The sequence below is a fragment of the Panthera leo genome, chromosome B4 (genome assembly GCF_018350215.1).
Source record: "Panthera leo isolate Ple1 chromosome B4, P.leo_Ple1_pat1.1, whole genome shotgun sequence".
NCBI lineage: Eukaryota > Metazoa > Chordata > Mammalia > Carnivora > Felidae > Panthera > Panthera leo.
In genome coordinates this window covers 12354091-12382080 of record NC_056685.1, presented here as the reverse complement: position 1 = coordinate 12382080, position 27990 = coordinate 12354091, and the positions used below count along the sequence as shown (strand labels likewise).

Below are 27990 nucleotides of genomic sequence, written 5' to 3'. Positions count from 1 at the left end.
CTGTTGGCTTTATTCGTCAATTTATGAATGAAGCAGCCTCTTGTCTAGCAGAAGAAAGGAGCTCAGAGGAACTAGGCAAAATGAGACTTTTATAGCCAGGAGGGAGAGGGAACAAGGAGGCTACACTAGACAAAAATCGGTTGGATATGGCCAAGTCACTTTCCTTTAGGGAATGGCAGGGGTCTGTCAGGCAGACGCCCTGACTGGTTTAAGATTCCATTTCTGAGAGAGCCGAAGTTCGGTGACGTGGACCTTAGCGTGAGTGACTCCATTTGGGGCCTATTTTCTTGTTTTCAACATGTCCCTCCTTTTGATCCGATTCTCAGCCTGAGAGATGGGATCCCAACTTAAGGCATTAGGGCCGCTTCCCTCTAAAGCTCGGCAGTTCTCGTGGTCTTTTGCCAAATGTCTGTGTGGTATTCGCGGGTCATGACATCAGGTTCGTTCTTTCTGTTGGTCATTCTCTTTGTTCCTTTTCTGAAGTTCTGTTCTTAGGGGGATTATTTGCTAGGTGGTTAATGGCTGCGAACATGGATTGAAACCTTTTGAGGAAAAAAAAAAAAAGGTAGAGAGAGGACTGTCATTATAGCAGGATCGTGCCCACTGTCTAGAGTGCGCATTTAAAAAAATTTTTTTAACGTTTATTTTTGAGAGAGAGTGCACGTGAGTGGGGGAGAGAGAGAGCAGGACACAGAATCCGAAGCAGGCTCCAGGCTCTGAGCTGTCAGCACAGAGCCCGACGCAGGGCTCGAACTCACAAACTGTGAGATCATGACCCCAGCAGAAGTCAGACGCTTAACCAACAGAGCCCCCCCAGGCGCCCCTCGAGTGCACTTTGGAGCCGTGGTCCCCAAGACCCAAACCAAAGGAAGACCCCACTGAAGGAGTCGCTTTCTTAAGTCAGCTGGCTTGTGTAGTGATCTGGTGTAGCCGCGTGTCAGCTCCCCCAGAAGCATCTATCCCAGTGCAGCAAGTGCTGGTGGCAATGGGGCCACCCTCACGTTGCTCAGCTAAACGATAATCAGGGGCTACCTTAGCATCAAGAACGACTTCGGCAGAGAGCATAGGAATTACTGGTAGGCGGCTCTTGCTTTAGCGACGGATTCTGCAACATCTTCAGGAGTGCAGGAGAGGTTCCTGATTGTAGCCTCATTTGCTCTTACTCCTGTCTAGGGGGGTTTCTGTCAAGGGAAGCAAACTTTGAATATGAATCCTTCATGCTAATTCCTATTTAAGTCTAAGGCTTGGGACTCCCAAGAGCACCACCACGGAGGCCAGTAAAACTTGAGGGGCTGTAGACCCCACAGGTGGTTTTATTTGGTTACCCTTCCCTTGTGTCCCTGTCTTTGGATAGAGCCTGGATGCAAAGTCCCCTGGGTCAGAGGTTCTTAACCGGGGACTGTGACGTGACAGAGAAGGGGCTGGGTTTGGCCCGGAGAAACCGAAGCAGTGGGAGTGAGGCAGAAGTCTGTGACGGGCAGAACTATGGGATCACAAGCACCATGGGAAATCCAGTCTTTTGGAGGTTAGATGACCTTTCTCTCTGCAGTGGCCTGAGCTATGTGAACAAGCGCATTACCTTTTCAGGGCGGGGCAAGGAAAATGGTGGACAAAATCTTGAAGACCCTTCAGGGAGTAAGACTTAGGTAAAAGATGATCAGAAAGCGAACGAGGAAAGAAACTTTCTTACCCCCCATCTTGGGAAGAAGCAGTCGACATCTCTTGCTGGTCCATTTGAGTTTGAGGTCTCCGGCTTTTGTACCGGACCCAAAGTCAGATGGAGCCTTCCTCAGTTGTGACATAGGCACCCCAGGTTCAACACCTTCTAATTTGGCAGGAATGTCAGCAGTCCAGAGTTCTTGGTAGGGTTCTTTCCATGCGTTTCAGTTTTGCAGAATCATCAGAGTAAAACAATCAAGGGTCTGTAAATGACAAAATGCTAAAGTTCCGATTGTAGTTCACTATAACGGAATTGATGAGGAAATCTGGTTACTTCTGTGATACACACAATTTAAAGATAATAACTAGATGTCTGAATAATATTATACCAGGCCATATCAGATTTCTAGACACTTCATACAATTTTAGACTGTTTATACTAATAATATGATCCATACAAATAATAAGGTTTTTATCACGTATTTGACAATGCTTCCCATGTAGTTTAACACAGCAAATAAACCTAATTAGTATAGCATCTTTTTTTAAGGTGAGAGACAATCCTTTGGGATTTCCCAGGGACACTCTAGGAAAATCTCAAATTTCTAGGGAAATCTCAAAGTTACCTTAAGGTCAGGAAGACACCCTTGAGAATCTGGTTACGGGAAACTGTCTAAATATCAACAGGTTTGAACACAGGACTAAATAGGATCACAGATCATTATGAAAGAATACTTCATTAACATCCTGTCACTTTGGTTAGGTAGATGAAGGCAAATAGACAAAGTAACAGAGTTGTGAACAAAACTTAGCTCTTTTACTAGTGAGAAGACTGGGTTTTCTTATGTAATGGACGCCTTCATAAAGACCACATGAAGCACGATAAATTATTTTGCTACAACACAAAATCTTGGCTGTCCAGGCCGATTACTTGAAAGGTAAATCTTTTACAGTAGCTTATCAAAATCAGACCACATGTCCAAGAAGACTTAGTCCTTTCAAGAGAAAACCAAATTCTATTTTTGCACCCGTGTGCTTTGGATGATAAAACGCATTGGGGCACGGGGGTGGCTGGGTCAGGTAAGTGTCTGACTTCAGCTCAGGTCATGATCTCGCGGTTCAGGAGTTCAAGCCCCGCATCACACTGTGTGCTGACAGCTTGGAGCCTGCTGCAGATTCTGTGTGTGTGTGTCTCGCTCTCTGCCCCTCCCCCACTTGCACTCTGTCTCTCTCCCTCTCAAAAATTAACATTTAAAAAAAAACCCTCATTAAAAAACTTAAATCCATTCCCATCTTAGCCAACTTGACCACATATCAAATTCCCTTCGCAAGATTCCTTTTCCACAAACCACCTACCAATTTTTTAGATCCGTTCAGATTTTGTTCCATGGAACAAAAAATTGGTAGGTGGTTTGTAGAAAAAAGAATCTTGGGAAGTAATTTGAGAATGTGGTCAAGTTGGCTAAGAGCAACCAGTCATTTTGCTTCACTTGCCTACTTTTCATCCACACTTGTTTCTTTTTATTATTTATAAGTAATTTTAATTACATGTATTGATGAGAATTCTTAACCCTTAGAATTCTTCATTTCTAGTAAAAACTATTAGCAATCGTGAATGGTCTCTTACACTAACGTTCTGTAGATTTGCAAACTTACAAATACACTTCATGATTTCTAGAAGTAAATTCTTCTTCATAGTAAACTTTTCCATATGGCCTGAAACAGGTGTACTAATAGGCCCAAATATCTTTATGGCCTCTGTAAAAGGAAGTGAAAAGTGGATAAATCTGTGTCCAGTAATGAACACTTTAGTATTTTATTTGGAAATGAGTCAGTGAAAGTCCATCCTTAACTTAGCTCACTATAAACTTTCAGGCTTCAAGTGACCAAAAAGATTTTGCAAACTTAAGAGAGAAAGAGAGCACAGGGGAGAGGGACAGGAGGAGAAAGCGAGAATCTCCAGCAGGATATGTGCCTGGAACAGAGCCCGACACAGGACTCTATCTCATGACAGTGAGGTCACGACCTGAGCCAAAATCATGTGTCACACGCTCAAGCAACTGAGCCACCTGGTGACCCCTGGAGACTATTTCTTAAGCAGACTGACCCATAAGCATAACTATTGTTGAAAAGTTCATTTATGAACCTTTATCATCCTTCTGTTTAATTTTCTTGTTCTTAATTTTTAGATTACTCCTAACGTCTCATGAGCATTAGACAGCTGACTGTCATCTTAAATGATCTTTTTGTGGCCAATTCCGTAATAGACAACATGAGCTTATTTGACTTTTAGTTAACCTAGGAAGTAAAGGAGTATTGTATTTCACACTGGTAATTCTAAAGACATGCCTATTGTAATGAAACTAAGCAACTGAAATTAGCTTTCATTTCCCGAAGATTACCCTAGACCACGTGAACTTGAGAAACATTTGGGCTAGCATTTATTCTTCTTAGAGTGCACCTCATCTGTATAGCCCTTGTTTGTCTTTGAGCCAAATAAATAGAGCTCTTGACCAATTCATTTTGTCAGTACCATCCAGAGGCAGAGAAGATCCCACGTGTATCACAGGCACACATACACTTACAAGATCATGGACACAGATACAAAGATCTTAGAACTTGTGTGTGAAATTTTTAGCCACGAGACAGGTGAAATACTGTAAAACTCACCCATTTATAAGAGGATCACATTCACATCATGCTTCTGGTAAAAGGGTGAGTCAAGGGGACTTCAACTTTTCACTGATACTTGTGAAGACAACATTTTCCACCTTGGAGAACACCACTCTCCCACAGTTTTTCCCTTCTGATGAGAACAACTTTGATTCCTAGAGAAAACCAAACACAACACTTCCATCTCTACAGCACAGAGAAAGAACACAAGTTCGGTGAAGAAGGAATGTTGTTACCCTAAGGCCAGAATTTTACAATACCCACAAGCCTTTTGAGATGGATAAGGGGAGGTTTGGGGATTGGTGAAAATGATAGGTGGGCTTTGAATTGCTTCCATTTGAATTGCTACATTTCTGTTCTTGCAAAGACTTGAGTTGCAAGACAACAGGTGTTTGTTTTTAACATTTATTTTTGAGGGGCAGAGACAGACAGAGAATCCCAGCCAGGCTCCATGCCGTCAGCACAGAGTCCAATGTGGGGCTTGAACTCACGAACTGTGAGATCGTGACCTGCGCCAAAATCAATAGTCAGACACTTAACAATCTGAGCCACCCAGGCACCCCAAGACAACAGTTTTTAATTTCTCAGATTTGGGTTGCAGCCTGAGTGACATCACAGTCTCACCCACCCATCCTGTTATGTTATATTCAGCTTCTTTATCTCAGGGAGATCTTTCTCTAAGATGGAAATCATTAGGTTTCTACTAATTTAGAGCTGCTGATCTTTGTGATGGTCTTCTTTCCCTCTGGGTACGTAGTTCCATTTAGTCTAGGGGGGAAGATCTAAAAGAAAGTTTCTGTCAGGCTCTGAATGTCAGCTTCCAATGTAACCAACATCTGACCACAGAGCTATTTTACAAATCCTTTCCTATGTCCTGTCCAGTTTCAGGTGGGACACTCAATATTCCTGGCAGTATGAACCCATGGGTGCAAAGGCATCCTCAAAGAGGGTGCAAAGCATACTCCCCTCCTGAGATGCACAGCCATTCCCAAAGACGGCCAAAAGGAATACAGGTGTCCCTGGGGAGTAATAGGTCTAGATAAGGCAAGGAAGGGAATATGAAATTTCACAGTCGTCTCTCAAATGGGCACAGCAGAGACTGAGGAAAGGTGCCTCTGGTGAGGATCCCCACCCTTTGCCCGCTTCTGCCACTTCACCAGGACCGCCCCTGCAGGGTCCTCCTAAGCAAGCGGAGCGTACAGCCCTGGTGGCTACCAGAACAGGGCAAGGCTTCCCATAAATTTCAATTTTAGTTTCCCATTGGCTGTTTAATAGGTAGCAGGTTCCCAGAAAAGCCCTGAGTTCTGTCAGCTCTGAGAAGGACTCGTACAGAGGCCCACGTTTGAGGCCAGTAACTGGGCAGACTTTTGGCTATGGTCATGTAGTCCCTTCCGAGCAGAAAGGCAGTTCAGAGGTTTAGCGGACCACGAGTTCTCCAAGGCACAGGAGGGTGGGGGGAAGCATTAAGAGTCACATCAATCTTTAGACTCAGAAGGACCAGTGACTGCACCTTGGTCCAGGAAAATTCCCAAGTGGCACAGAATTTTCCTAATGGGGTTTGAGTGATGCTGTTAGTCTTTTCTACTAGTCCCGGAGGTTGAGGACGATACGGCAAAGCCGCCTCTGAGGTGGAGAAAGGACTACGTGGCCAGGGAAAGGACTTCCAAGGTCACTGTGCAAAACGGGGAGGCGCCACATGTAGGGATGATGTCTGCATATAATTTTTTTGCTACAAAACTGGCAGTTTGTTGACAAAAAAAGCTTCTACCCAGTGAAAAACATCTAGACTGTGACCAATATGTATCTGTTCACTTGTTCTTAATGATTATGTTTATGTTAGTCATGAAAATTTCTCAAGACTTTAAACAGCTGGCCAACATCTCAAGCTATCTTTCTGGCTAACAAATTTTGTAACAGAGATGACACGAATTTAAATAACTAGTAAACACGGGTAGAATAAAAGTTGTTTCCTACATTATATTTAATGCTGATAACTCTGAAGACATTACTATTTTAATTAAACCTACAAACCTGAGCCTTTATTTACTGAGGATTTATCCTAGGTCACATGAACTTGGAAAATATGTGTGTTGTTTTTCTATTTGTGACAGTTTTAGAATACGTCATTTAATAAGTACTTCTCTTTAAGCAAATTAATTAAAACTCTTTTACAAATTAAGTTTAGCAATACCGCCCAGAGCCAGAAAAATGTCACGCATTTACAACATCGATCCCTAGACACATAGATGGATAGAGATCCTAATCGCTTTTGTTTTAAATTTTAGCCACGAGACGAGTATGATCATGCAAAAGTCATTCGTTACTAACAGAACAGTTGGAATAATTTCAGGTTACCTGCTCAGACAGCCAAAGCATCTGTAGCAAAGACATTTCAGATGTTCATTGGCCTAAGTTCCAAATAGCTTTCCGCCCCCCACCCCAACCCCTGTCTGATACAAATGACCTCCCTGAAGTTTGCATTTCAAAGAGAGGACCTATCAGCGAAGTTCCTGCAAGTAGAACATTCCCAAGAAGAGCTTTGTTTCTTAAATCCAGATCTCTTAAAATACCTGCAGGCCTTTTGAAATGAATAGAGAAGGTGTGGAAATTGGTAAAAATGGTAAGTGGGATTTGCATTGCTACTACAGCTACCTTTGTTCTGATCAAGACTTGATTTGTTCTAAGACAGGGACCCCTGTTTTTAATTCCTCAGGAAAGTGGGTTGCAACACAGGCCAACCCACCCATCCAGCTACATTATCTTTGGTTTGCTTCTTTATATCAAGGAGATCTTCAACTAGCATGGAAATTAAACGATTCATAATGTTCTACATTTACACCTTTGTCTCTGGCTTGTTCTAGTAATGCTTCAGAATGTTTTTCTTTACCTCTGGGTACATAGTTTAATTTTGGCCTAGAGGGGAAAGTTCCCAAAGAAATCGCCATTAGGCTCTGATGGCGACTATGCGCTTTCAGTTTGGCCAACTTCTGACCATAGAGCTACTTAAAATCGTATCTTGTCAGGTTTGAGCTCAAACCATAAATATTCCTGGTAGTATGGAACAACACCGTGGACACACAAGGTGTCCTCAGAGAGGGCACAAAGAACACTACTCTCGAGATCTGGAGCCACTCCCAAAGATGACCAGAACAAAGACCGCCCATTCCCAAGCACTGGCAGTAAGCATTGGAACCCCAACCGGAAATGGAGTTCAACCGGCATTTCTGCCTGACCACACACTGGGGTTCCCAACGCGGTGGTTGCCAAGCCAAGCCCCCAGGACACAGGAAGGCAACAGCTGCCCCTGGGAGGGAAAGGGTCAGTAAGCTGTGGGTCTGGAATTGGGAAGGAAGGGACGTGAACTCTTACCTTCCTCTCTTGAGTGGGCCACGGTAACTTGGGAGAGCAAACTCAGGTCAGGATTCTCACCCTTCTTTTTGCAGGATTCCCATCTGTGGGCTCTGGAGCAAGTGGGGTTCAAAGTACAGAGTGTAACTTGCGCATCTGCCAGAACTTGACAAGGGGTCCCTTTAATTTTAGTTTCCCCTTAGCTGTTCCAGGAATGACTGGTAGTGGTTACAAGAGAATCCCTCAGAATCCCGTCAGTCCTGTGAGGGGCCTGTGTGGGGGCCCTCCTCTGACACACTGGTGTGAGTGTGGTCATGTAGTCTCTTCCGGGTGGAAAGACCATTCAGACAGAGGATTAATACTCTGAGGATTCGGGTGTAGAGGTGGAGAAAGGGGAGTCCCAGGAGTCCCGGCAGTCATATGGTCTCATTTTAGGTACCTCTTGGGTCTTTAACTTTCCATTACCCTTTTGCAATCAATCTTCCAATGAAGCAGTCTGGGGATCTTGAAGCCTTCTGGAGGCTTCTGCATGCTGACTGAAATAGGTAACCCGTTCTGTCTGTTTCATTTGGGAACCCTTGTGTTCAAGTGCACTTCTTAAATGAGGGAACTTGTCTAACTGGAACATTCCTTGTAATGACCACTGCAACTCCAAGTTGTCTCCAATACTGCCAGTCCGTGTGCATGAGAGACCGTAACTTTTTTTTTTAGCATAAAACCACTGGGGTTTTGGGGTGAGGGTCACCCTTAGAGCATTGAGATGCCTGGGATCCCATCTTTAGTCTTCCCAAGAGCGCCGAATACTTAGGGCGCGGACTTGGGTTTTGTTTGACAGTGTGCCTTTCGTGGGAAACGTCCTCTTCACGGAGGACAGCCTTTGCCCTACTTGTCTGACCTATGACCTGGTGTCCCTTGTTGCACGGAATCGTCTCGTGGGTGGCAAGCGAGCTGCTGTGAAACTTGCTCGTCTGTCCGCGCCTTATCCTTACACAGTGGTCTTGTACTTTGGAGAAGGCGGTCTCTCCTGGCAGCGTCCGTGGTCCAACAGTAAGTTCACTGGCTTGAGGACAGGAGCCATTCCGGGCAGACGTTCACTATGCCGGAGAGAAGTCTCAGTCTCCCGTAAATCGGGCCCTTCCAGGAAATCGGTCCAGTGTTCAGTTCCCTTCTCCTGAGGACACAGGCACGAGCTTCTCCGTGTCATTTCCTCCGGTTTCATTTTAGGCAGTCCTTTCACACAACAGCCCTGGTGATTCTGGCTTGCTTTATGAACATCCTGCCATCTTTGTAGTCACGTACAGCTTCTGGGACCCACTTCTTAGACATAAAAGCAGTTGTGCCGGGAGGGGGCACACTCAATTCTTTGGAACCGGAGGATCTCATTTCGTCGCCTGAGCCTTAGGTTTGTCAGAGACAAGTTGACAGTTAAGAGGGACGTACCGCTGGGCTGGGAATCTCGGGGTGTTCCACCGTGTACCTCACTGGGTGGAAATTTTCTTGAGGTTGGCGGGTGACCTAGTGTCCATCTAGCCCGTTCCGTAACCAGCTTATAACGGTCGAGTTGGGTGGCCACGCGCTCTAACAGCTTTTAGGTGCCCACCGACTTTCCAGCTCTGGTTTCTGAGCTGCCCATTAACAACAGATTTATTATTCCTTTACCTCATGTGCACGCTCACAGACCCGCAGTGAGCAAGGAGAGGATACTGCGGACTGGCCGTGACAAGGCTTTACGTGCGCACCACCCGTGGTTCCCAGCGCACAACTGTGGACTGGACGAGCGCACGTCAGCGGTGGGCGCCGCGGACTAGCCGAGGGCTGGGGACTCAGGTTCCAGGTGGAACCACCTGCCAGCTCAGGCTGAGCGGCTAGGCCCTGGACTGGGGTTGCAGAGTAAGCAAGGGCTGAGGACTCGCCCGGCGCCTCCTGGGAGTCCAAACCGAATGTTACCGCTGGACCGGGCAGCCGATTCGATGGGGAGCTTAAGGCCAAGAGGGCAGAGCTCGAAACCGAGAGGTACTTACCCAGGGCCCTCAGAGATGGTGACAAAGAGAACTCAAGGGGTTTGCAGGTACCACGGTCTCTGTTTCTTGTCCCCGAAGCTGGCTGAAGTCCTCTTTGGATCCCACGGCCGCCACCAAACTGTCAAACAAAATTCAACTGAGTAAATTTTACATTTTAAATTTTAAAGTTCATTGACTTTATTCAGTCAAGTTGCAACCACACTCCTTGAGGAACTAAAGACAAGCGTCCCCCGTCTTACAAACCCAGGCTCTACAGGAACAGTAACACAGCTCTGGAAACAGTTCACAGCCCACCCCATCGTTTCTTACCAATCCCCAAACCCCCCTATTCATCTCCAAAAGCTTTGCAGATATTTCAAAAGATCAGGATTTAAGAAACAAAATCCTTCTTGGAGAAACTTGCCTTCTTCCCCTGTGTCTTTGAGATGGAAATGCTCTGTCTTGTCTCCTCCTGGAACTATCCCGAAGCCCAGTTCTTTGACGTGCAAACTTCAGGGAGGTCATTCTTGCCAGGAGCAAAAAGCTAGGGGGGAGGCTCCTTAGGATTAAGGCAAATGTCTTCTCTCTGGCTGGCTGAGCAGGTAACCTGAATTTATTCCAACTTCCAGAAACACAGCTTGGATCCAGCTGTTCTTTTAGAAACGGATGCGTTTTACAGGCTCATGCTGGTCTCGTGCTTCTGGGCAACAGGGAGCTGGAGCTTTCTGGTTCTCTAGCTCCCCTTCTGCTTCCTGCTCCCACCAAGAACTGCCTTCTCAGGAGGAAACCCATCCTCCGGGTGTGAGGGCCACGTGGCCTGGCTTGGGCCTCTGCCCTGCTTTGAACCATGACATTGGTGGGTAGATTCGACTTGGCCCACTTGCCCACCCTGGGGAGAGTGGAGGGCACCACCAGGACGAATGTTAGGGAGGGACCGTCCCCCAAAAAACACTATATGCCCCCTGTGGGCCACTGTATGCCACCTTTTCCCGGAAACACTTTCTCAGTCCCTCAGGCACCATGGCAAGAGTCAGTGTTGTCAGCTTGGGGAGGGAGTTTGCAGGATGGGTGCGATCGAGTTAGCCCTTTACCACTTAAATATCGGAACAGATCTCCGTGGCCAGCATCTTATGGGCCTGGATGGCACTTTTGCTTCTGAAAGCAGCATTAACCCCACTGTATTTCAGGCTTTCCAGGCCCAGGACTCCCATTAAAGGCCAGAGTGAGCCACAGATGCTTTGAGTTTTCCAACTTTCATGGTATGTTTGTTTTTTTTAAGTTGGTTTCTTTTGAGAGAGAGAGCAGAGGAGAGGCAGAGAGAGGGAAGGAGAGAATCCCAAGCAGGCTCCCCACAGCCCTCCTCAAGACCCTATCTCTCAAACCATGAGATCACGACCTGAGCCAAAATCAAGTGTCGAATGCTTAACCCACTGAGCCACCCAGGTGCCCCTTTCAGTGTTTCAAAAGCCCGATGACAAACATTTACAAAATCCACAATGCCTTCAGCTCTTTGTTCCTAGAGAGGTCAGCGAATTGAACAGAAAAATGGGTTCAACTGTTGTTTCTTACAAACTGGCTCGCTCATGGGGCTGCTCTTTAAACTCACTGTTCCCTGTACCATGTTGGATTAGGGTCTCTTCACACATCCCCACCCATAAAGCAGCACCAGCAGCAGGGGAGGAAATCAGCTTCCGCCACATATGCAGAATCCTCATGGTGTTTCCAAAGAGAGATTTCTACCCCAAGATGGGGTGTCAGCCTCGAAAATCCAGCAGTAAAAACACAGAGCTACTAACTGGGCATCACAGACCAACGTCATTCACAGGAACGTGGCTTCAGCAGCTGGAGGGTCAAGGCCCACAGTTCCATCCCTGTAGGAGTCCGTACAAACATCTCAGAAGGTACTACGAGTTACACTAAGAAAAAGGAAAGAGCACACAGGCGACACCAGGCCGCTTTGTGTCATTTCTGAACAGAGTACAGAGTTGAGCCGTGCCAGCCAGCACTGGGTGGGTGGGTGGGGGTTGAGTAGAGGCCTTCACCTTCTCAGGCTGCAAGGGCTGTTCCCAGTCGCTGAGCCAGCCTCTGGGCACCTGCCTAGCAATGCTACCCGTTGGCCATGTTCATGGACATGAAGTTTGACCTTTATCTTGCCCCGAAGGAGCCAATTTGGGATGAGAGAGGGGCTATTTTTCCCAGAAGTGATTATTGGCTTTAGTACATCTGTGTAACTATATGTAAAAATTACTTCTCAACGTACATGACAACTTTTTAGGAAGTGTTTTGTTTTCAGTTTAGTTGCCTGTATGTTTTCCAAGCATTTTGATAATCAGAAAACAATGCATGTTACTTAAACAGCACCGACGGGGAACACCTGGGTGGCTCAGTCGGTCAGGCGTCCAGTGCTTGGTTCCAGCTCAGGTCATGATCTCCCCGTTGGTAGGACAGGATCGAGCCCAGCGTCAGGCCCTGCGCTGGCAGGACGGAGCCTGTTTGGGATTCTCTGTCTCTGCCCTTCCCCTGCTTGCACGGTCTCTCTCTGAAAATAAAAAGTAAAGAGCACTGATTCAAAGACTGTTTAAACCACTTTCAAAATACCACGTGTTTCACGATCGGGAAGCCTGACATTTTGAACGTGCTTCTCCGATAGAATAAAAACCCATGGTCACGCCTGAGGCCACCTGGAGCAGAACCGAAGCAGCTGTGCTGCGGGAGGAAGAATCCCGTGGAATCCAGCTCTGGGGAGCTTTGGAAGCTCCCACGGTGCAGGCTCGCCCCTAGACCCGCTAAACCGGCATCTTGAGGGCAGGACCCGAACAGGAGTACCCTTGAGAGTTCCCAGGTGATTCTGGCACGCAGCCCAGTTTCAGAACCACTGCTTCCATTTTGCTCCATCATGGGCGTTCAAGGCTTCGGTCTCCTCGGTGTGCATTTTTTCCCCCATTTGTGAGCACCTCGTCCATACTCGGCACCGAATTAGGCCCAGTTCCTCGTGCACAGGGAGGACTACCCATCAGGATCAGCCCCCGCCGAACTGAGCACGAACTCCTGAACCCCTAAACCTCGCTCTCCCCTAACCACCCCCTCTCCTTGCCTTCCCTGCAGGAGCTACGCTGATAGCTGTTTCCTGGATTCCTCCCTCTATCCAGAACTAGCCGACGTCCAGTGGTACGGGCAGGAAAAAGCCAAGCCCGGGACCCTCGTGTGAGCCAGCCGGCCTCAATCTGACCGCCTCAACGCCATTCAGAGATCACCTCACTGCCTCTCATTTGCCTTACCCAGACGCACTGTCACCCTGCACCAGCTTCGGCCCTCAGCACTTTTTTTCTCCCGTCTCCGCATTCCCTTCACCCTCAAAAACCTGACTGAGGAGACATTCTGGAAGGTTCCGGTCCCACTGTGTGTCCTCTGGCTCTCTTGCCCACGGAGAGCCAGGCGCCAATCCTCAACGGCACCTTGGTGGCTTCCCCCTGCCGTGACAGCCCCCAGGCCGGGAGCCATCAGGGAAGGTAGCAGACATCAGACTCCTGTGGACAGGTGGCATTGGAAGAGAACAGGAAAGGGGACTCGAGTACAGGGTGATCCAGAAAGACGATGAAGCTACGGTCGGCCTGCACTCGGTGAAAAGGATGCCTCGCTCGCTCGCGCGGGGGAATATGGGACTCCGTTGACCCTTGAAATAGTCCCGGGGTGGGAGGGGGGGAGGGGGGAGTGGCTGTCGGGGGAGGGGGAGAATGAAAAAGGAAGCTTAACATGTCAGAGATGCATCCGAGGATCACAATCAGTTCTATGCTGCCAAAGATTTAAAAAAAAAAAAAAAAAAAAAAAAAAAAATTAAAAATAAAAAAACAAAAAAGAGGGGCCAAGGGGAAGACATTCTTTCTGCAGTGAAACCTTTTAAATTCTCAACGGCTCCTACTCATCACAAGTGCAAGCCCACCACACGTCAATGGTTTCCCCCTCTCTATCCCTCTCTCCCACGTCCCACCCACTGTCTCAGGCCAGAACCCGGAGAGCTAACCCAGCTGCTGCCCCAGATCCCTGGGAGTGTGGACGGGGAGGAGCAGGTCCGCCTGGTCTGTGCGGGGGCGGGGGGCGGGGGCGGGGCGTCCCGTCCGAGCCCACCACACAAAGCTGCTTTTCTTTTGGGATCTGTAGGAAAGGGAAAGTGGTGATCGCCAAGCGCTTCTCTCTCATTAAAACCACCAGTAAAAGCGTGTCCTGTTTTGCACAAGGTGTTTCGTTTTTCTTTTTTACGGGAAACCAAGGGAAAAGCACATGGCCATCCATTCGAGTGTTCTAACCCTTGTGGCTCATTTTCTATTTGTTAGCACTTGTGTGACAAAGAGCTCAGATCCGACTTCGACTTCTCTCGGCACCCGGCTACCAACGTGTCACTTATTCAAAGAACCCAACTATGCCCTTAGATTTTTATCCCGTGTCTCTCAGCTCAGGCGGAGCAGGGGTGGGGGGAGAAGGGGGAGAAAGTCCCTGCTCCCAGAGGGCCCGTACGCCTACAGCCTCGTCAGCTACCTTGATGTACCCACATTCGTCTGCAGACACCAAGAGAGGAAGAAAGAAGAGAGAAAAAAGGTGTGTGGGAGCTGCACGTTTACATGTGTTTTGAGCTCTGCTTAATACACAACCGGAAAGCCATCTATCTTCAAAGGCCTCAAAAATACTTTTATAATAATGAGCGCACACTCTTCGTTGGGTTATTCCAAATGGCACAAACACGGTCTCCACAGAGGGGGTACGCTGTGCTTACTGGCACAGGTGGGGGGGGGGGGCGGGGGAGGGGACGCTTTTTCTCACTTGTAATGACTTCCTATTGCAAAGGCATTTTGACAGCCAGGGACAGGAGCCGGGGTGGGGTAATTTTGTGGGCAAACAGAACCACAGTTAGCTTTAGCGTAAAAAGAAAAATCTTTGGTTTTTTTTTATGTATGTGTAATCCGAGAGTAACGAGGCTCTACCAGACCAGGAGGGTAGGATGGACACTACAATGAATTCAGTGGCAGTGCTCTCCTTCTGCTGTAGCTTGGAAAGCACTGTGGGGTCCCACTGAGGCTGGGACCGCTCTGGGCAACTGAGGGCCCGGTGTCCCCTCTCCGTGCACACCAGCTCTGTGGTGATAACAGCTGGAGAAAGGGACATCCTCACAAAACCTCTGGGGAAACCCTGCAGGAGAAACAAAATTGGTTCCAATGCCATGAAGTGATCGTGGGGAGGGAGGGGATGGGGTTTTCGTTGCCCTTATTTTGATGATCAATCAGAGCTACAGCCCGCAGGTTTTCTTCCTTCCCCATTCAGAATATTCTGCACCGGGCCATCTTTCTTTCTCTCCAGTGACACACAGATAATCAAACTGAACCGTGTGCAGCAGGGCAAGTCAAGAGAGAAACCGAGGAGGTGACAGGGTTACGTGGCTGCGGGGTGACCACGTACCGTAGTTTCAAATCTGGTCTGACGTCCATCGGATCACGCTTTGAGCCCAGTTGGGTTTACGAGGAATGAGAGACGAAAATTCTTCCTCAACGCTTGGGTTTTGGATTCAGGAGGCAGCGAGGAATGGGGTGGGAGGGAAATCCAGGTCAAACAAACACCATTATAGTCTGGTAGTAAAGACGGAGATTAAGTCAAACAGGTTTTACTGTTGAGCTGCGTTCAGTTACTACAAAATGTACATACTGTTAGTCCTTTGAGACCGACATGATTCATGACCAGTGTGGTGGGAAACAATAGCTATTTTGTCCAAGCACTTGCAAGCTCTTCCCAGATCCCGATTTCTTTAAAACAAAGTAAGATGGAGTATAAAGCCCCTGGTCTGATACAAGCCCCTACTGGATTCTTGGGACACGTGTAAGAAATTGCCTGTTTAGCCTGAAGACTGTTGGGAACACCTACATCAGACTTTGTTGTGAGACAGGTGGATTTTTTTTGTTTTGTTTTATTATATGCAGGTGAGTGTTGAAACTGTTAAAATCCCGATTTGTTTTCATTCAGTGTTAGTTCTAAATATAGCAAACCCCCCTCCAGGTGCTATCAGATGACCAGTTACTGCTTAGTTAACTAGGTGTAAAGTTTTACATATACATTAATGTCAATAGTTTATTACACGTTGTGTAAAATGGACTCTAGTTTAATAATGGGGAGAAAGGATTAGGTTGCTCCTGAAACTGACTGTAGAGCATGTAAAATGATTTTACTGGATTCTGTTCAACTGTAATCAATGAAAAGGATGTATGTTGTAGACAAAGTTGCAGAATTAAAAAGAAATCTGCTTTTAATTTATTCTTTTTGTATTAAGAATTTGTATAGTACCTTTACATTTTGCAGAACAGTGTTGTCAACACTTATTAAAGCATTTTCAAAATGAAAAGATCTTGGCTGCCTCTCGGAGATTTTGTTTCTAACCGGTCCGTGCTTCAACAGGCTCCGGGAATCTGTAATTCAGGTGCCTTTGTCCTCCTCGGATTTTTTTTTTCTTTTAAGTCAATCTAAAGCTGATAGATACCCTCACGGTCTTGCTAGATACAGAAGAGCTCAGTTTGTGTCGTAGAGGCTAAGTCTCCCTTTCTCTAATTGCCTTGTTAATTATACAAAGACGACATATTCTCAGTGATGTGCTCCTACCACCAAAAAGGATTAGACGTTAGAGGTCAGTCTCTGGCAGGATGCTTGCTACGTTAGCATGTGTCTCACTGTTCCTTACAAGTAGTTACCCATACGCAGCATGTGCCGGGCCTGGGTCCTGTCCCCACAGAATGGCGGAACCAACGCTGAGGCAATCCGGGCTTTGGGCCATCCTTAGTCTCTCTGTGGTCCCTGGGTCTGTGGAGGAGGCACAGGACCCATCGGGGAGGCAGGCAGGATGCTCAGGCTCTTCACCAGCACTGCTGTTGGCCCTGCACTCACACCACAGCTCTCGCTCTGTCACCACCATCTACATCACGTCACCGATGCAGCAGCCAGTTGGGCCCGCAGGCGCAAAGAGCCAGCCCCCTGCTGAAGGACAAAATGGCAACTGGCCGACTTTCGTAGAGACCGCACTGCCCTTGCATCCCTGGTCCCCTGACCCGATGTGCGTCTCTTCACCAGCAGGAGACGCTAAGCCCGGAGGCCAAGAACACCCCCTGGACGGAAAGCTCTTGCTGAAGCATTTGCCACCAGAGCGAGCTAACGCCTGCCAGAAATGAAAACAATCCCCAGAGGAGGCGAGTGAAGCACGTCAGAGGCGAGCCCATGAGGACATTTTACACTTCCTAAGCCTTTCCTTGGGAAAGCAACCAGGGCCTGTATATCTCAAGATAATCATCACTAACGTCAAACAAACAAACGGAGGTATTCTGTAAGTCTTTTACATGTACACAGGTCACGGCTCGGGAAATAAATTCAGCATCTCGTCATTCAGCTCTGACCATCCCACGAAAGCAACTGGCACGCAGGAAGACAGGACTTGAACATTTCTTTTCCTGCTTCTCCCCACCTTTTACGCCGCACACGCGCACACTCCCCTTTCACAGTGCTAACAAAGCAATTCCAAACAGCTATTATGTTGGTTACTAGAACACAAACATCCACAAATCCCAGTAGAAAGCATTAAAAATAGCCAGGGCTGCGGCCGCTTCCTCCCAAAATACTAGTTCAAAAAAGCTCACGCCTAAGATTCTCTCTAAAGCGAGCGTCGGAGAACCACCGGTGAAGGCGAGCAGAGGCCCTTCACTGCACGTCGGGGAGGAATCCAGCTCTTCTCCAGCTCACACGCACACAGATGAGACACAGGCACACAAGCACTGCGCGAGGGGAAACGAGGTAGCCCAGCAGTAAGCAGACGGAAGGAAGAGTTGAAAAGGAGTCCAGAGGAGGAGAAATCGAGGTGTGTCTAACGGGATCTCCCTGCCGGCCTGGTCCGAGGGGCCGGCCGGTGGAAGACGCGGCAGAGAAGGGGGGAAACCCTGCTCCCCCTCTCGGCCTTGCGCGAAGCCTCCCCCAGCCCAGCCACTGCCTCTTCAGATAGGACCTGAAAGGCCTGGCTTGCAAGGCAGGAGACTAACCAGTGAGTTGACAGAACTCATACATTTACAGTTGCACCAAGATTTTTTTTTTTTTTTTTAATCAGAAACCCATTTTTTTCTCCATCAACTATTATCCCTACAACCAAGTGAGTTCCTTTGGACTTTCATTCATTCATCCGTTTTCTATGAAACCCGCTGCCATCAACCTGCTGTTTCCCCCACTCAACCAAAACCACTCCTGTCGAGGTCAAGGACGACTCCCTACAGTCCCAAATGCAGCGGTTAATTCCTGTCGAGGTCAAGGACGGCTCCCACAGTGCCAAATACAACGGTTAATTCTCTGTTCTCATCTTACATGACTTACCGGCTACACGACACAGTGGGTCCCCTCGCATCCTTCTCTGGAATGCCAGCACACGGCGTCCTCCCGGGTTTTCCTGCTCACGACAGTCAGTCGGGGCTCCTGTTTCCAACCTCCTCGGTAGTTTTCATCTCCCTGGCGCCCCGGCATCGGCCCGTCGCGGCTCTGTTCTCTCCCCTTCACCGTCCCCCACTCTTCCGGTAGCTGGCCTCTGCTCTCACGGTTTTAAGCGTCGTGTAGGGGCTGACGACACCTGTGTTTATCGCCGTGTCCCCGAGCTTGGACATCTTCCTGTCAACGTCTCCACCTGGAGATGATCTCACATGCTAGCATGGCCAGAGCTCACGCTCTGATCTTCCCCCTCCAAACCTGCTTCACCGTCTCCTTCCTCGGCTCAGCCACGGGCAACTCCAACCGTCCAGGGCTCAGGCAAAAATCTTGGGATCATCCAAAAGTCTTGCAATCACCCCTGGAGGACCATCCGCTCATTCCTTCTCACCTCACGTCTGCAGCAAACCAGAGGTGTGGAATCCCTGGCCCGCAGAGATTTCTATTCTATGGTGAGTGGAGGGAGGGAGAAAATAAAAAGTACATTCTAGAACACACCAGAAGGTGCTAATAAGAAAGCAGGCTCGGTCAGTGGTAGCTACCACTCAGGGCAGGGAAACAAAGGTGGGGGAAGGTTAAGACCTAGAAGCATGAAGGAGGTGCTCTGTGGAGCAGGGAGTCAACCCTTCAAGGAGAGGACCCAGTGGGCGCCCCAGGCACCTGGCGGGACCCGCAGAACCGGGATTCAGGCCCCAGAAGAGGCGGCACAAGCCTACCTCTCCGAGTGATCTCCGAGTGCTGGTTCTCCAAGTGTGGAAAACTGCCAAACGGAACCATTCCTCCTTCAGCAATTAGGTGGCCCTGCTCATGCTCTGTCTCTCTCTCTCAAAAATAAACATTAAAAAAAATTATTAAAAAACTGGATAAAGGACAAAAAGCCACAAGTACCTTTTAGGCCCACGTGGGCATAATGTGAGTCCCAGACTCATAATGGGAATCAAAGCTGATTTTGCCCCAAATAACGAAGTCACAAGCCTGTACCTTCTCAAGTATCTTTCACATCAGTAACAAGTATTTAGGACTTTTCCCTCTCAAAGCCGTTTGTTACTCTAACAAAGACCTGGGGATAAACACCAGAGAGAGACAAGAGCTAGATGCTTCCGTCTAATAAGCCAGGTGACAGAATTGTCCCTCTGGGCCAGAAGCACTCCTCTGGGTCTCCAGCACCCGGTGGTCTCTGAACTGCCTTTAACATCAGTTGGATTAAGGACTTTTCTGCAGCTGAGATGACCCGGGCCCATATCCACAGACTCACGCACAGGAACACGGGTGCATTTCTGTCTTACCAGGATGTGGCAAAGCCTCACCTTACCGCAGCTCAGGCAGGCACACCCCTAGAGCACCGTCACATACCTGCCACAAGTCTTGATTTTGTAAGCCAAGAAATCTGAGTAATGTCTGTATTTCTTAGGGGCTGAATTCAGCAACATATGTGGGAACACCCTAAACCGGGAAATTACCCCATACTCCTCTCATAAAACAAGAGGCCACAAGGAAGACCGCTGTGATGCATAACTGTGTCAACGTGGCCAGTACACAGGGTGCCCAGATGTCTGGTTCAACATTATTCTGGATGCGGGCACCTGGGTGGCTCAGTCAGTTAAGTGTCTGACTCTTGGTTTCAGCTCAGGTCATTATCTCATGGTTTCGTGACTTTGAGCCCCTCCTCAGGCTCCACACTAGACTTGGGATTCTGTCTCCCTCTCTCTCTGCCCCTCTAGCACGCGCGCTGTCTCTCAAAATAAATAAACTTGGGGGGAAAAAAAAACACATTATTCTGGAGGAGATTAATGTCTGAATCACTGGACTGAGTAAAGAAGATGGCTCCTCGCAGTGTGGGTGGGCCTTGTCCAATCAGTTGAAGGCATGGGGAGCACGCTCACACATGCTCCCTCTCTCAGCCCCACTTGTTGAACTAGGGTATTGGTCTTCTCCTTTCGTCAGACTAGAACTTACACCATTGGCTTTCCAGGGTCTCAAGCATCTGGACTCAGACTGGAATTTCTACCGTCAGCTCTCCCAGGTCTCTAGCTGCAGACAGCCAATCATGGAACTTTTCAGCCTGTGTAAATATAAATAGATCTCCATCTCCTATCGGTCTTTCTCTGGACAACCTAAGAAAGCAGCCCAAGGCTTATACATTGACCCCACGACACCACCCACGACCAACTCTGCCATTTTTAGCACCTATCTCTCATCGTCATGATTGCAGGACAGTGAAAAGCCTCTGAGACTCAGGAGCACTTTCCAGAAAGGAATACAGGATGGGCAGAAGATGTCTGCCGGCTAAGTCTGTTTCTTTCTCTTAGAAAAGCAACAGCTTTCCTGGAATTCCCACCCAACAGACCTCTCCTACATGGGCTACTGGCAGAACATGTCACATAACCAACCCTAATTTCAAAGAGTCATAAATCAGCAAGTAGCTTTAATTATGCACACTGCAGCTCTCAACAAATGAAGCTTCTATTAGCAGAGAGAGGAGAATGAGAGCAGGCTAAGCAACCTGCAGTGTCTACACCACACATAGACGCATCTTAACTTGCACAGCAAAGGAAAAGAACAATAGCCAAGTCTTAAATAATAATCTAATAAAACTAAAGTTTAACAAAAATACAAAAACTCACTAGATTTCCTCTCTCTCAAATCCTATACTCTTCAGGCACACCAATATGATGACATCATCCATCAAGAGAAAAAATTACAAGATGACTGACACATATGATTTATATAAAATCTGGCAAAGACAGCCAACAAAGATTATGTCAACATCTGAGCTAGTTATAAAATTATTTCCCCTTCGCATAAAAAGTAACCTAGCACAGAGGCAAGCCACAGAGTGGGAGAAGTATTTGTAATACATATATCTAACAAAGGACTCATAGCCAGAAAAAAGAAATGGAAATCAGTAAGAAAAAGGCAGGCAATTCAATAGAAGAAATGGACAAAAGTAAAATCTGGAAAGAAAACTTCACAAAAGAGAATATCCAAATGGCCAGTAAGCACGTAAAAATGATGCTCAGCTTTATCTGTCATCAGGGAAATGCAAATTAAAGCCACAATACAATACCATTTTAATCCACCAGAAGGGCTAAAACAAGCATGACAGGATATATCATGTGTAGCCAGGATGTGGAGGACCTGGAACTTTCAAATCCTGCTCGTGGGAGTGTCAAGGGTACAAGTCCTTTGGAAAATTCCTTGACAGTATCCTGTACAACTGAGTATGTACATATGTCCCAGACATTTCACACCGTGGTGTATACCCATATTCACCAAAAGATGCATACCCAACATTCATACAACAATTAGAACCAACTCAAATGTCTAACAACAGTAAAATAGATAAATCATGGGATGTAGCAATGAGAATGAACAAACCAGAACCATACACAATGAGAATGAGGATTAGAAACTGTAAGAAACAGGGGCACCTGGGTGGCTCAGTTGGTTAAGCATCCAACTCTTTTTTTCAATTTATTTTTGAGAGAGAGAGAGAGTGCGCACACGAGAGAGGGAGACACAGAATCCAAAGCAGGCTCCAGGCTCTGAGCTGTCAGCACTGAACCCGACACAGGGCTCGAACCCACGAACCACAAAATCATGACCAAAGTGAAAGTCGGACACTTAACCCACTGAGCCACCCCGGCGCCCCAAGCATCAAAAGATTTCAGCTCACGGGGCGCCTGGGTGGCGCAGTCGGTTAAGCGGCCGACTTCAGCCAGGTCACGATCTCGCGGTCCGTGAGTTCGAGCCCCGCGTCAGGCTCTGGGCTGATGGCTCGGAGCCTGCATCCTGTTTCCGATTCTGTGTCTCCCTCTCTCTCTGCCCCTCCCCCGTTCATGCTCTGTCTCTCTCTGTCCCAAAAATAAATTAAAAAAACGTTGAAAAAAAAAAAAAAAAAAAAAAAAAAAAGATTTCAGCTCAGGTCCTGATCTCACGGTCTGTGGGATCGAGCCCCACATCAGATTGAACACTGACATCACAGAGACTGCTTGGGATCCTCTCTCACCCTCTCTCTCTTCCCCTCCTCAGCTCACACACATGCTGCATCTCTCAAATATTAAAAAAAAAAAAGAGAGATAGAGAAATCAAACATAAAGTAAGTCAAATATACTGAGTCCATTTATAGATGAGCAAATTAACAAACAGGCAAAACTAACCAATGTGGGGAATGACTGCTAATGGGTATAGAGTTTCTTCTGGGGGTGACGAAATGTTCTGAACTTAGATTAGTGATGGCCCCACATCTCTGAACATTCTAAATCCACCATATACTCTAAATTTTAAGGTATGTATATTATGTAGCAGTAGAGGTTTTGTTTTGCTGTAATGATGTTAGACGCTAGGACCATGGTAGGACTAGATGGGGGCATGAGATTTCTGGGGTGTTAATAACATAATCTTTCCTGACTTAGGTGCTAATTACTTTGGGAGATGCTCACATTGAAAGACTTACCATGATATGGTACTCTCTTGATTTGTACCTTTTTCTCTGTGTTATACTTTGCTTAAAATTTTACATTAAAAGAAATGCAATCTAGCCCTACCTGAGCCTAGGGAAATAATCTTTAAAGGGCTGAGCAGCAACGGAAACAATCAATAAAACTAAAAGGCAACCAACGGATTGGGAGAAGATATTTGCAAATGACATATCAGTTAAAGGGTTAGTATCCAAAATCTATCAAGAACTTATCAAACTCAACACCCAAAAAACAAATAATCCAGTGAAGAAAGGGACAGAAGATATGAACAGACACTTTTCCAAAGAAGACATCCAGATGGCCAACAGGCACATGAAAAGATGCTCAATGTCACTCCTCATCAGGGAAATACAAATCAAAACCACACTGAGATACCACCTCACACCTGTCACAATGGTTAAAATTAACGATCGAGGAAACAACAGATGTTGGTGGGGATGTGGAGAAAGGGGAACCCTTTTGCACTATTGGTGGGAATGCAAACTGGTGCAGCCTCTCTGGAAAGCTGTATGGAGGTTCCTCAAGAAGTTAAAAATACACCTACCCTACAACCCAGCAACTGCACTACTAGGAATTTATCCAAGGGATACAAAAATGCTAATTTGAAGGGGCACATGCACCCCAATGTTTAGAGCAGTGCTATCAGCAATAGCCAAGGGGCACCTGGGTGGCTCAGTGAAGCATCTGACTCTTGGTTTCAGCTCAGTTCATGATCCTACTTTCCTGCGTTCAAGCCCCAAGTCAGGCTCCATGCTGAGGTGCAGAGCCTGCTGGAGATTCTCTCCCTCTCTCTCTCCCTCTCTCTTCCCCTCCCCCACTCACACTGTCTCTCTCAAAATAAACTTAAATAAATAAAATAACCAAAATATGGAAAGAGCTCAAATGTCCATTGACTGGTGAATGGAAAAAAATGTGTTCTATACACACACACACACATACATGTATATACGTACACACACACACTGGAATATTAGTGATCAAAAAGAATGAAATCTCGCCATTTGCAATGTGGATGGAACTAGATGGTATTACACTAAGCGAAAGTAGTCAGAGAAAGACAAATCATCATATGATTTCACTCACATGTGGAATTTAAGAAACAAAACAGATAAACGCAGGGGAAGGGAAGGAAAAATAAGATAAAAACAGAGAAGAGGGAGGCAAACCCTAAGAGACTCTTAAATACAGAGAACAACCTGAGGGTTGCTGGAGGGGAGGTGGGTGGATGGGCTAAATGGGTGATGGGGATTAAGAGGAGGGCACTTGTCGGGATGAGCACTGGGTTTTATAGGTAAGTGATGAATCACTGGGTTCTATTCCAGAAACCAATACTACACTGTACGTTAACTAACTTGAATTTAAATTAAAAATAAAGGGCTAAGCAAACCCTCAACAGATATTTGATGCATACTAGACTCCGCATCTTTCTCTACCCCGACCCCACCTCTGGGTTCTCAGTTATTTTATACCTTGTTTAATCTTGCTTTACACAACTGACAGCCAGCATAAGGTGGTCATCTATCCACACTGCAATCATATGCAGTGTTGTGGTTTTTCTCCCCTTGGTGGACAGACTCTTCATTTGAAATCTAAGAATTACCGCTTCAGAAGGATTTAGCATTTAAAAGGTTCTAAATTCTATGCTTCACATTAACCTTGAACGCAGAGTGTGATCTCTACACCTCCATTTTTAAAAACTTTTAAATTTTCCTAAATATGTTTAATAATGTATTGTTATTATGTTAAACTAGGATAACTATGCTCTTAAATCCAAATTATCTATACATGAGCAGTTCTGGGTTAAAACACTTTTTAAAATTAGAGTCCCTTTGCTCTGAATTCATCTGCCAGCTCATTTTCTTCCTTAACTGATACTTCCTTTTAATCGGTGGTTTTCAAACTGCCAGTCACAAGGCATTATTAATGGGTTTGTCAACCAGTTTAGGGTCACCACCACCATGTTTTTAAAAGAAATACAAGAGAAGACTCTGTAAGTGCTTTTGTTTCAATTATTTATGCATTTAGGTACCTATGTGCTTGTACGGTTTACTCTGAGTGGTGGTCGGGAAAGTTCCAAGTTTTAACTGTCCTACCTCACAGGACAACAGAAACTCTAAGGCAGGCTCAGACTGCAACGCTCATGGTTGGCATTTTCTCCCAAGCGCTTAAGGAAGAGCAGTTGGAGAAGAAAGGTACTTTGGTTTAGGCGAGCTGTCAACCTGGGAGTTCAGAAAGGCACGGGGGCGGGGACGGGGGAGGGGGGGAGGGGGAGGGGAGGCGGAGGGGGGCGGGCTGTGCGAATGACACTCGCCCACTGCCGGCACAAGCTTGGTGAACGCTTCTGATCAGGGTCACTGACAATACTCAAAAAGGAGCTCCAAACTTCTTAGCTGCTCTCCACGGTGAAAGTTTGTGCCAAGCCTGAATGCTGTGAGGAAAAGCCGAGAAGGCTATTATTTCAAAGCTGGTGCCTGAAAGTGGGGAGGAGAGACTCCACAAAACCAAGCAGCCTGCTTCAATAGAGTAATCACGATGGATTATTAGTTCAAGCAAGTTGTACAAAGGACCCTGGAGTTCACAATGGGGAAAAATAAGTAAGTCATCAAAGCTTTTATAGTAGACTGTTTTTGGTAAATGTAAAAAACATTTTTTTTTTTTTTAATGAGCATGGCTCCGAAATCTTGAATGGGTCAGCTCACACCGCATGGCTGCCGCCAGCCGCACTGCAGTCCCCCTGGATATTCCCCACCACCAGAACTTATTTTTAAATTTCAAAAGACTTTAAGGACACCGTTAACCACCGAAGTACTGGCGTGTGGTTATAATTCAGCCAATCGAGCTGCGGAGTCTGTGATGAAAACCAGTTGCCATAACAGTGTTCCCATAGCGACCCTCGGGGACCGGCGCTGGCTCCTGACGCTCTGGACAGCTGGAAACTCTTACATAAATATGCCGTGAGAAAGTGCTTATAGTTCAAGACTCGCGGTATGATTCCATACCGTGCATTTCTAGTCCGCGAGGGGCTTCATGGGAGTATCCCAGGGGAGGCACATCTTCAAGATTCAAAGGAAAGAGCCGCACTGAAACTTAACGCTCCCCTTTCACTCGAACTGCCCCCCAAAGTTCTCCCACCTTCCACCTTCCATGTTAAGAAGCATTAAAAGGGGTGACTGTGTGGCTGAAAAGGAGCCAGTGATTGGAATCCCCGAATTCAAATCTACCAAAGACTCCGAAACACTTTGCTGTGGTCTTTTCTAAGCTGCTTCCTCTCAGAATAAATTATTCCTTTCTTTCAAATAAAAAGACAGTTGTATTTCTAAAGTATTTACTGAGGTCAAAACCCAAGGCAACCTGAAGTGTGAGAGCAGGTCCAGAAGCCACCAGAAGGAAGCACTTAACGCTAAGAAGCCCTGCCATCAATCCTGTTTCCTATTCCTCCAAATTCCCACTGAGTTCAGAGCCTGCAGCAAATCCCTAAGCTCTGTGACCAGGGACAGCTGCCTTCGTAGCCCTGGTCTCTTGGGGCCTCCCCCTTCTTCTTTGGAGATCTGGACCATCCTCATTCTCTCTCAATCATGTTTGGCCTCAACTTTATTTTCCTAACTTTCCCCAAAGACCGAAAGCAGAGCCCTGCCACAGGCTCTGTGTTGCAATGCTGAAAAACACCGCTTGGTCTTTACAGTTGGCAAGAACATTCCCAAGAAACGCAGTGATACTTCTGAGAGAAAGCCAGCATTTTATTAAATTTGAATCCAGAGAGACAGAACTCCTTTGACAGGAATCTAGGCCGGCAATAATGAGGAAAGGGAAAGAACAGTTACTTCAGGACTGTGATTGATTTTTAAAGGATGCCTTTATCATTTTAAAAACAGCTAAAACCAGAATATGTAGTATCTGAACTAAAACTTTCATGATTTGGAGAATGCGGGAGGTCACTATTCTATAGAGCCACATGATTATTTGCACTTACCAGAAGACCTTTAATTTCAGGGAAATGGAAAACTTTTCTATGAACCTGCTTCCCTCTACCCAAGCCCAAAATGGTTAACATTCACGGGACTGTAGAATGTCACCATTTTTTTTTTCAAGCCTTCTACCCATACTGATCAATTTTAGAAGGTATTGGTGTCACATAATAGTTTCTTCCTTATGAGGAAATATTAACAGCAAATGGGAAGACAACGTGAAATTAACGGACTACCATGCTGTGGCCTGACGTGAATAAAGAAAAGTAATCTGGGGAGTGTTCATGCAACACTATTTATCAACAGGCCCTACCCAACACGATACAACTGAAGTCTAGACTAGCGTCCTATGTTTTGAGAGTCTGTCTCTCATCTGCTCTAGAGTAAGCTCCCGTAAGTTCTAATTAATCTGATCATAAGAAATGGTTTCCAAAGTGGGGAGTGGGGTAGGGAGTAAGCCTGATTCAGTCAGGGCAGTGGGCTTCAGCCCCCCGTGCAAAAATCCAGCAGACACGATCAGATAGGCACGGCTATACGCTGGCGACCAGGAGTGACTTTCAAGCCTTCCCAAAGGGGCCAGAGGAGGGGACGGCGCATCTGTGTGCATCTACACGCTTCTACTGCTCCGCCGACCCTGGCTCCTACCGCATCCTCCCACCTTTTCAACTGAGCACGCGCAGAAGGTGGGCGCGGTCCCAGAGCCCGGACGGAGGCCTGAGCCACAGAACCTTAACGAACGTGTCCGCTACGAAGGCTGCCGCTGCCACCACCACCGCTATGCCGCCACCCTTCTGTGAGCGCACGCGGCCTCTCAACGCAGGCCTCGCGAAAGCTACTCTGGCTACACGCTAACGACCAGGACGCAACGACCAATATTCACGAAGGTCTCATTGGCCAGGCAGCGCGCTAAGCATTTTATTTCACTTGAACACAACGGCGCTCCGAGGTATATACTACGCTTAGTAACTACCACTGCAGACAGGGAAAATGAGGCTGAGAACATGAAGTTACTCGCCCACGGTGGCGCGCTCGGGGGGTGGAGCGCTGGAATCTCCAGCTTGGAAGTTGTGGCTTGGGAGCCCCCACCTGGCTGCCGTCCGATGGCGCCACTCCACCAAGTCAGGTGTGTTCCCCTCACCCACCTTCCTCCGGGAACGGAGTCCTCTCGACTGCCCGGGCATAGCCATTCATCACCATGATCTGGGTAGGACACCGTGAGCTTCAGAAGTCCTCATCTGAGGAAAGTCAGACCCGTGACCTAGGACTCGGGCAGTAACAAGGGTCCCGGAATCCCGCTCCTCTGCCGGGCAGCTGGCAGCCGCAGTCCACCGCGGGCCCGGGGACGGCGACACGGGCAGGCAGGCCTATTCTGGGAAG

General features: G+C 47.1%; 1 protein-coding gene and 1 long non-coding RNA gene across 13 annotated transcripts in view; one reads left to right on the top strand and one right to left on the bottom strand.

The window, feature by feature from the left end:
• FRMD4A (FERM domain containing 4A) overlaps positions 1 to 13390 on the top strand; it is a 614500-nt gene extending 601110 nt beyond the window's left edge. For 6 of the 7 annotated variants that reach the window (XM_042944929.1, XM_042944928.1, XM_042944927.1 and 3 more), the window contains one exon: positions 12786 to 13390. In XM_042944929.1, the coding sequence (XP_042800863.1) occupies positions 12786 to 12888 (103 nt within the window). In that variant the 3' untranslated portion in view covers positions 12889 to 13390. The remainder of the gene's footprint in view (positions 1 to 12785) is intronic. The other variant, XM_042944931.1, reaches the window with a different exon arrangement.
• On the bottom strand, positions 14 to 27926 carry LOC122223880. 6 transcript variants are annotated; one of them, XR_006204549.1, is made up of 10 exons: positions 27756 to 27926; positions 20124 to 20229; positions 18884 to 18991; positions 18063 to 18614; positions 9702 to 9819; positions 7702 to 7793; positions 4330 to 4487; positions 1691 to 1961; positions 1033 to 1181; positions 14 to 542 (listed from the first exon to the last, which is right to left on the bottom strand). It is a non-coding gene; the product is annotated as an uncharacterized LOC122223880 (long non-coding RNA). The 6 variants fall into 6 exon arrangements; XR_006204546.1 differs by having other exon boundaries at positions 1691 to 1922; XR_006204547.1 differs by lacking the exon at positions 27756 to 27926 and adding an exon at positions 24118 to 24896 and having other exon boundaries at positions 1691 to 1922.
• Between the last annotated feature and the right edge of the window lie 64 nt (positions 27927 to 27990).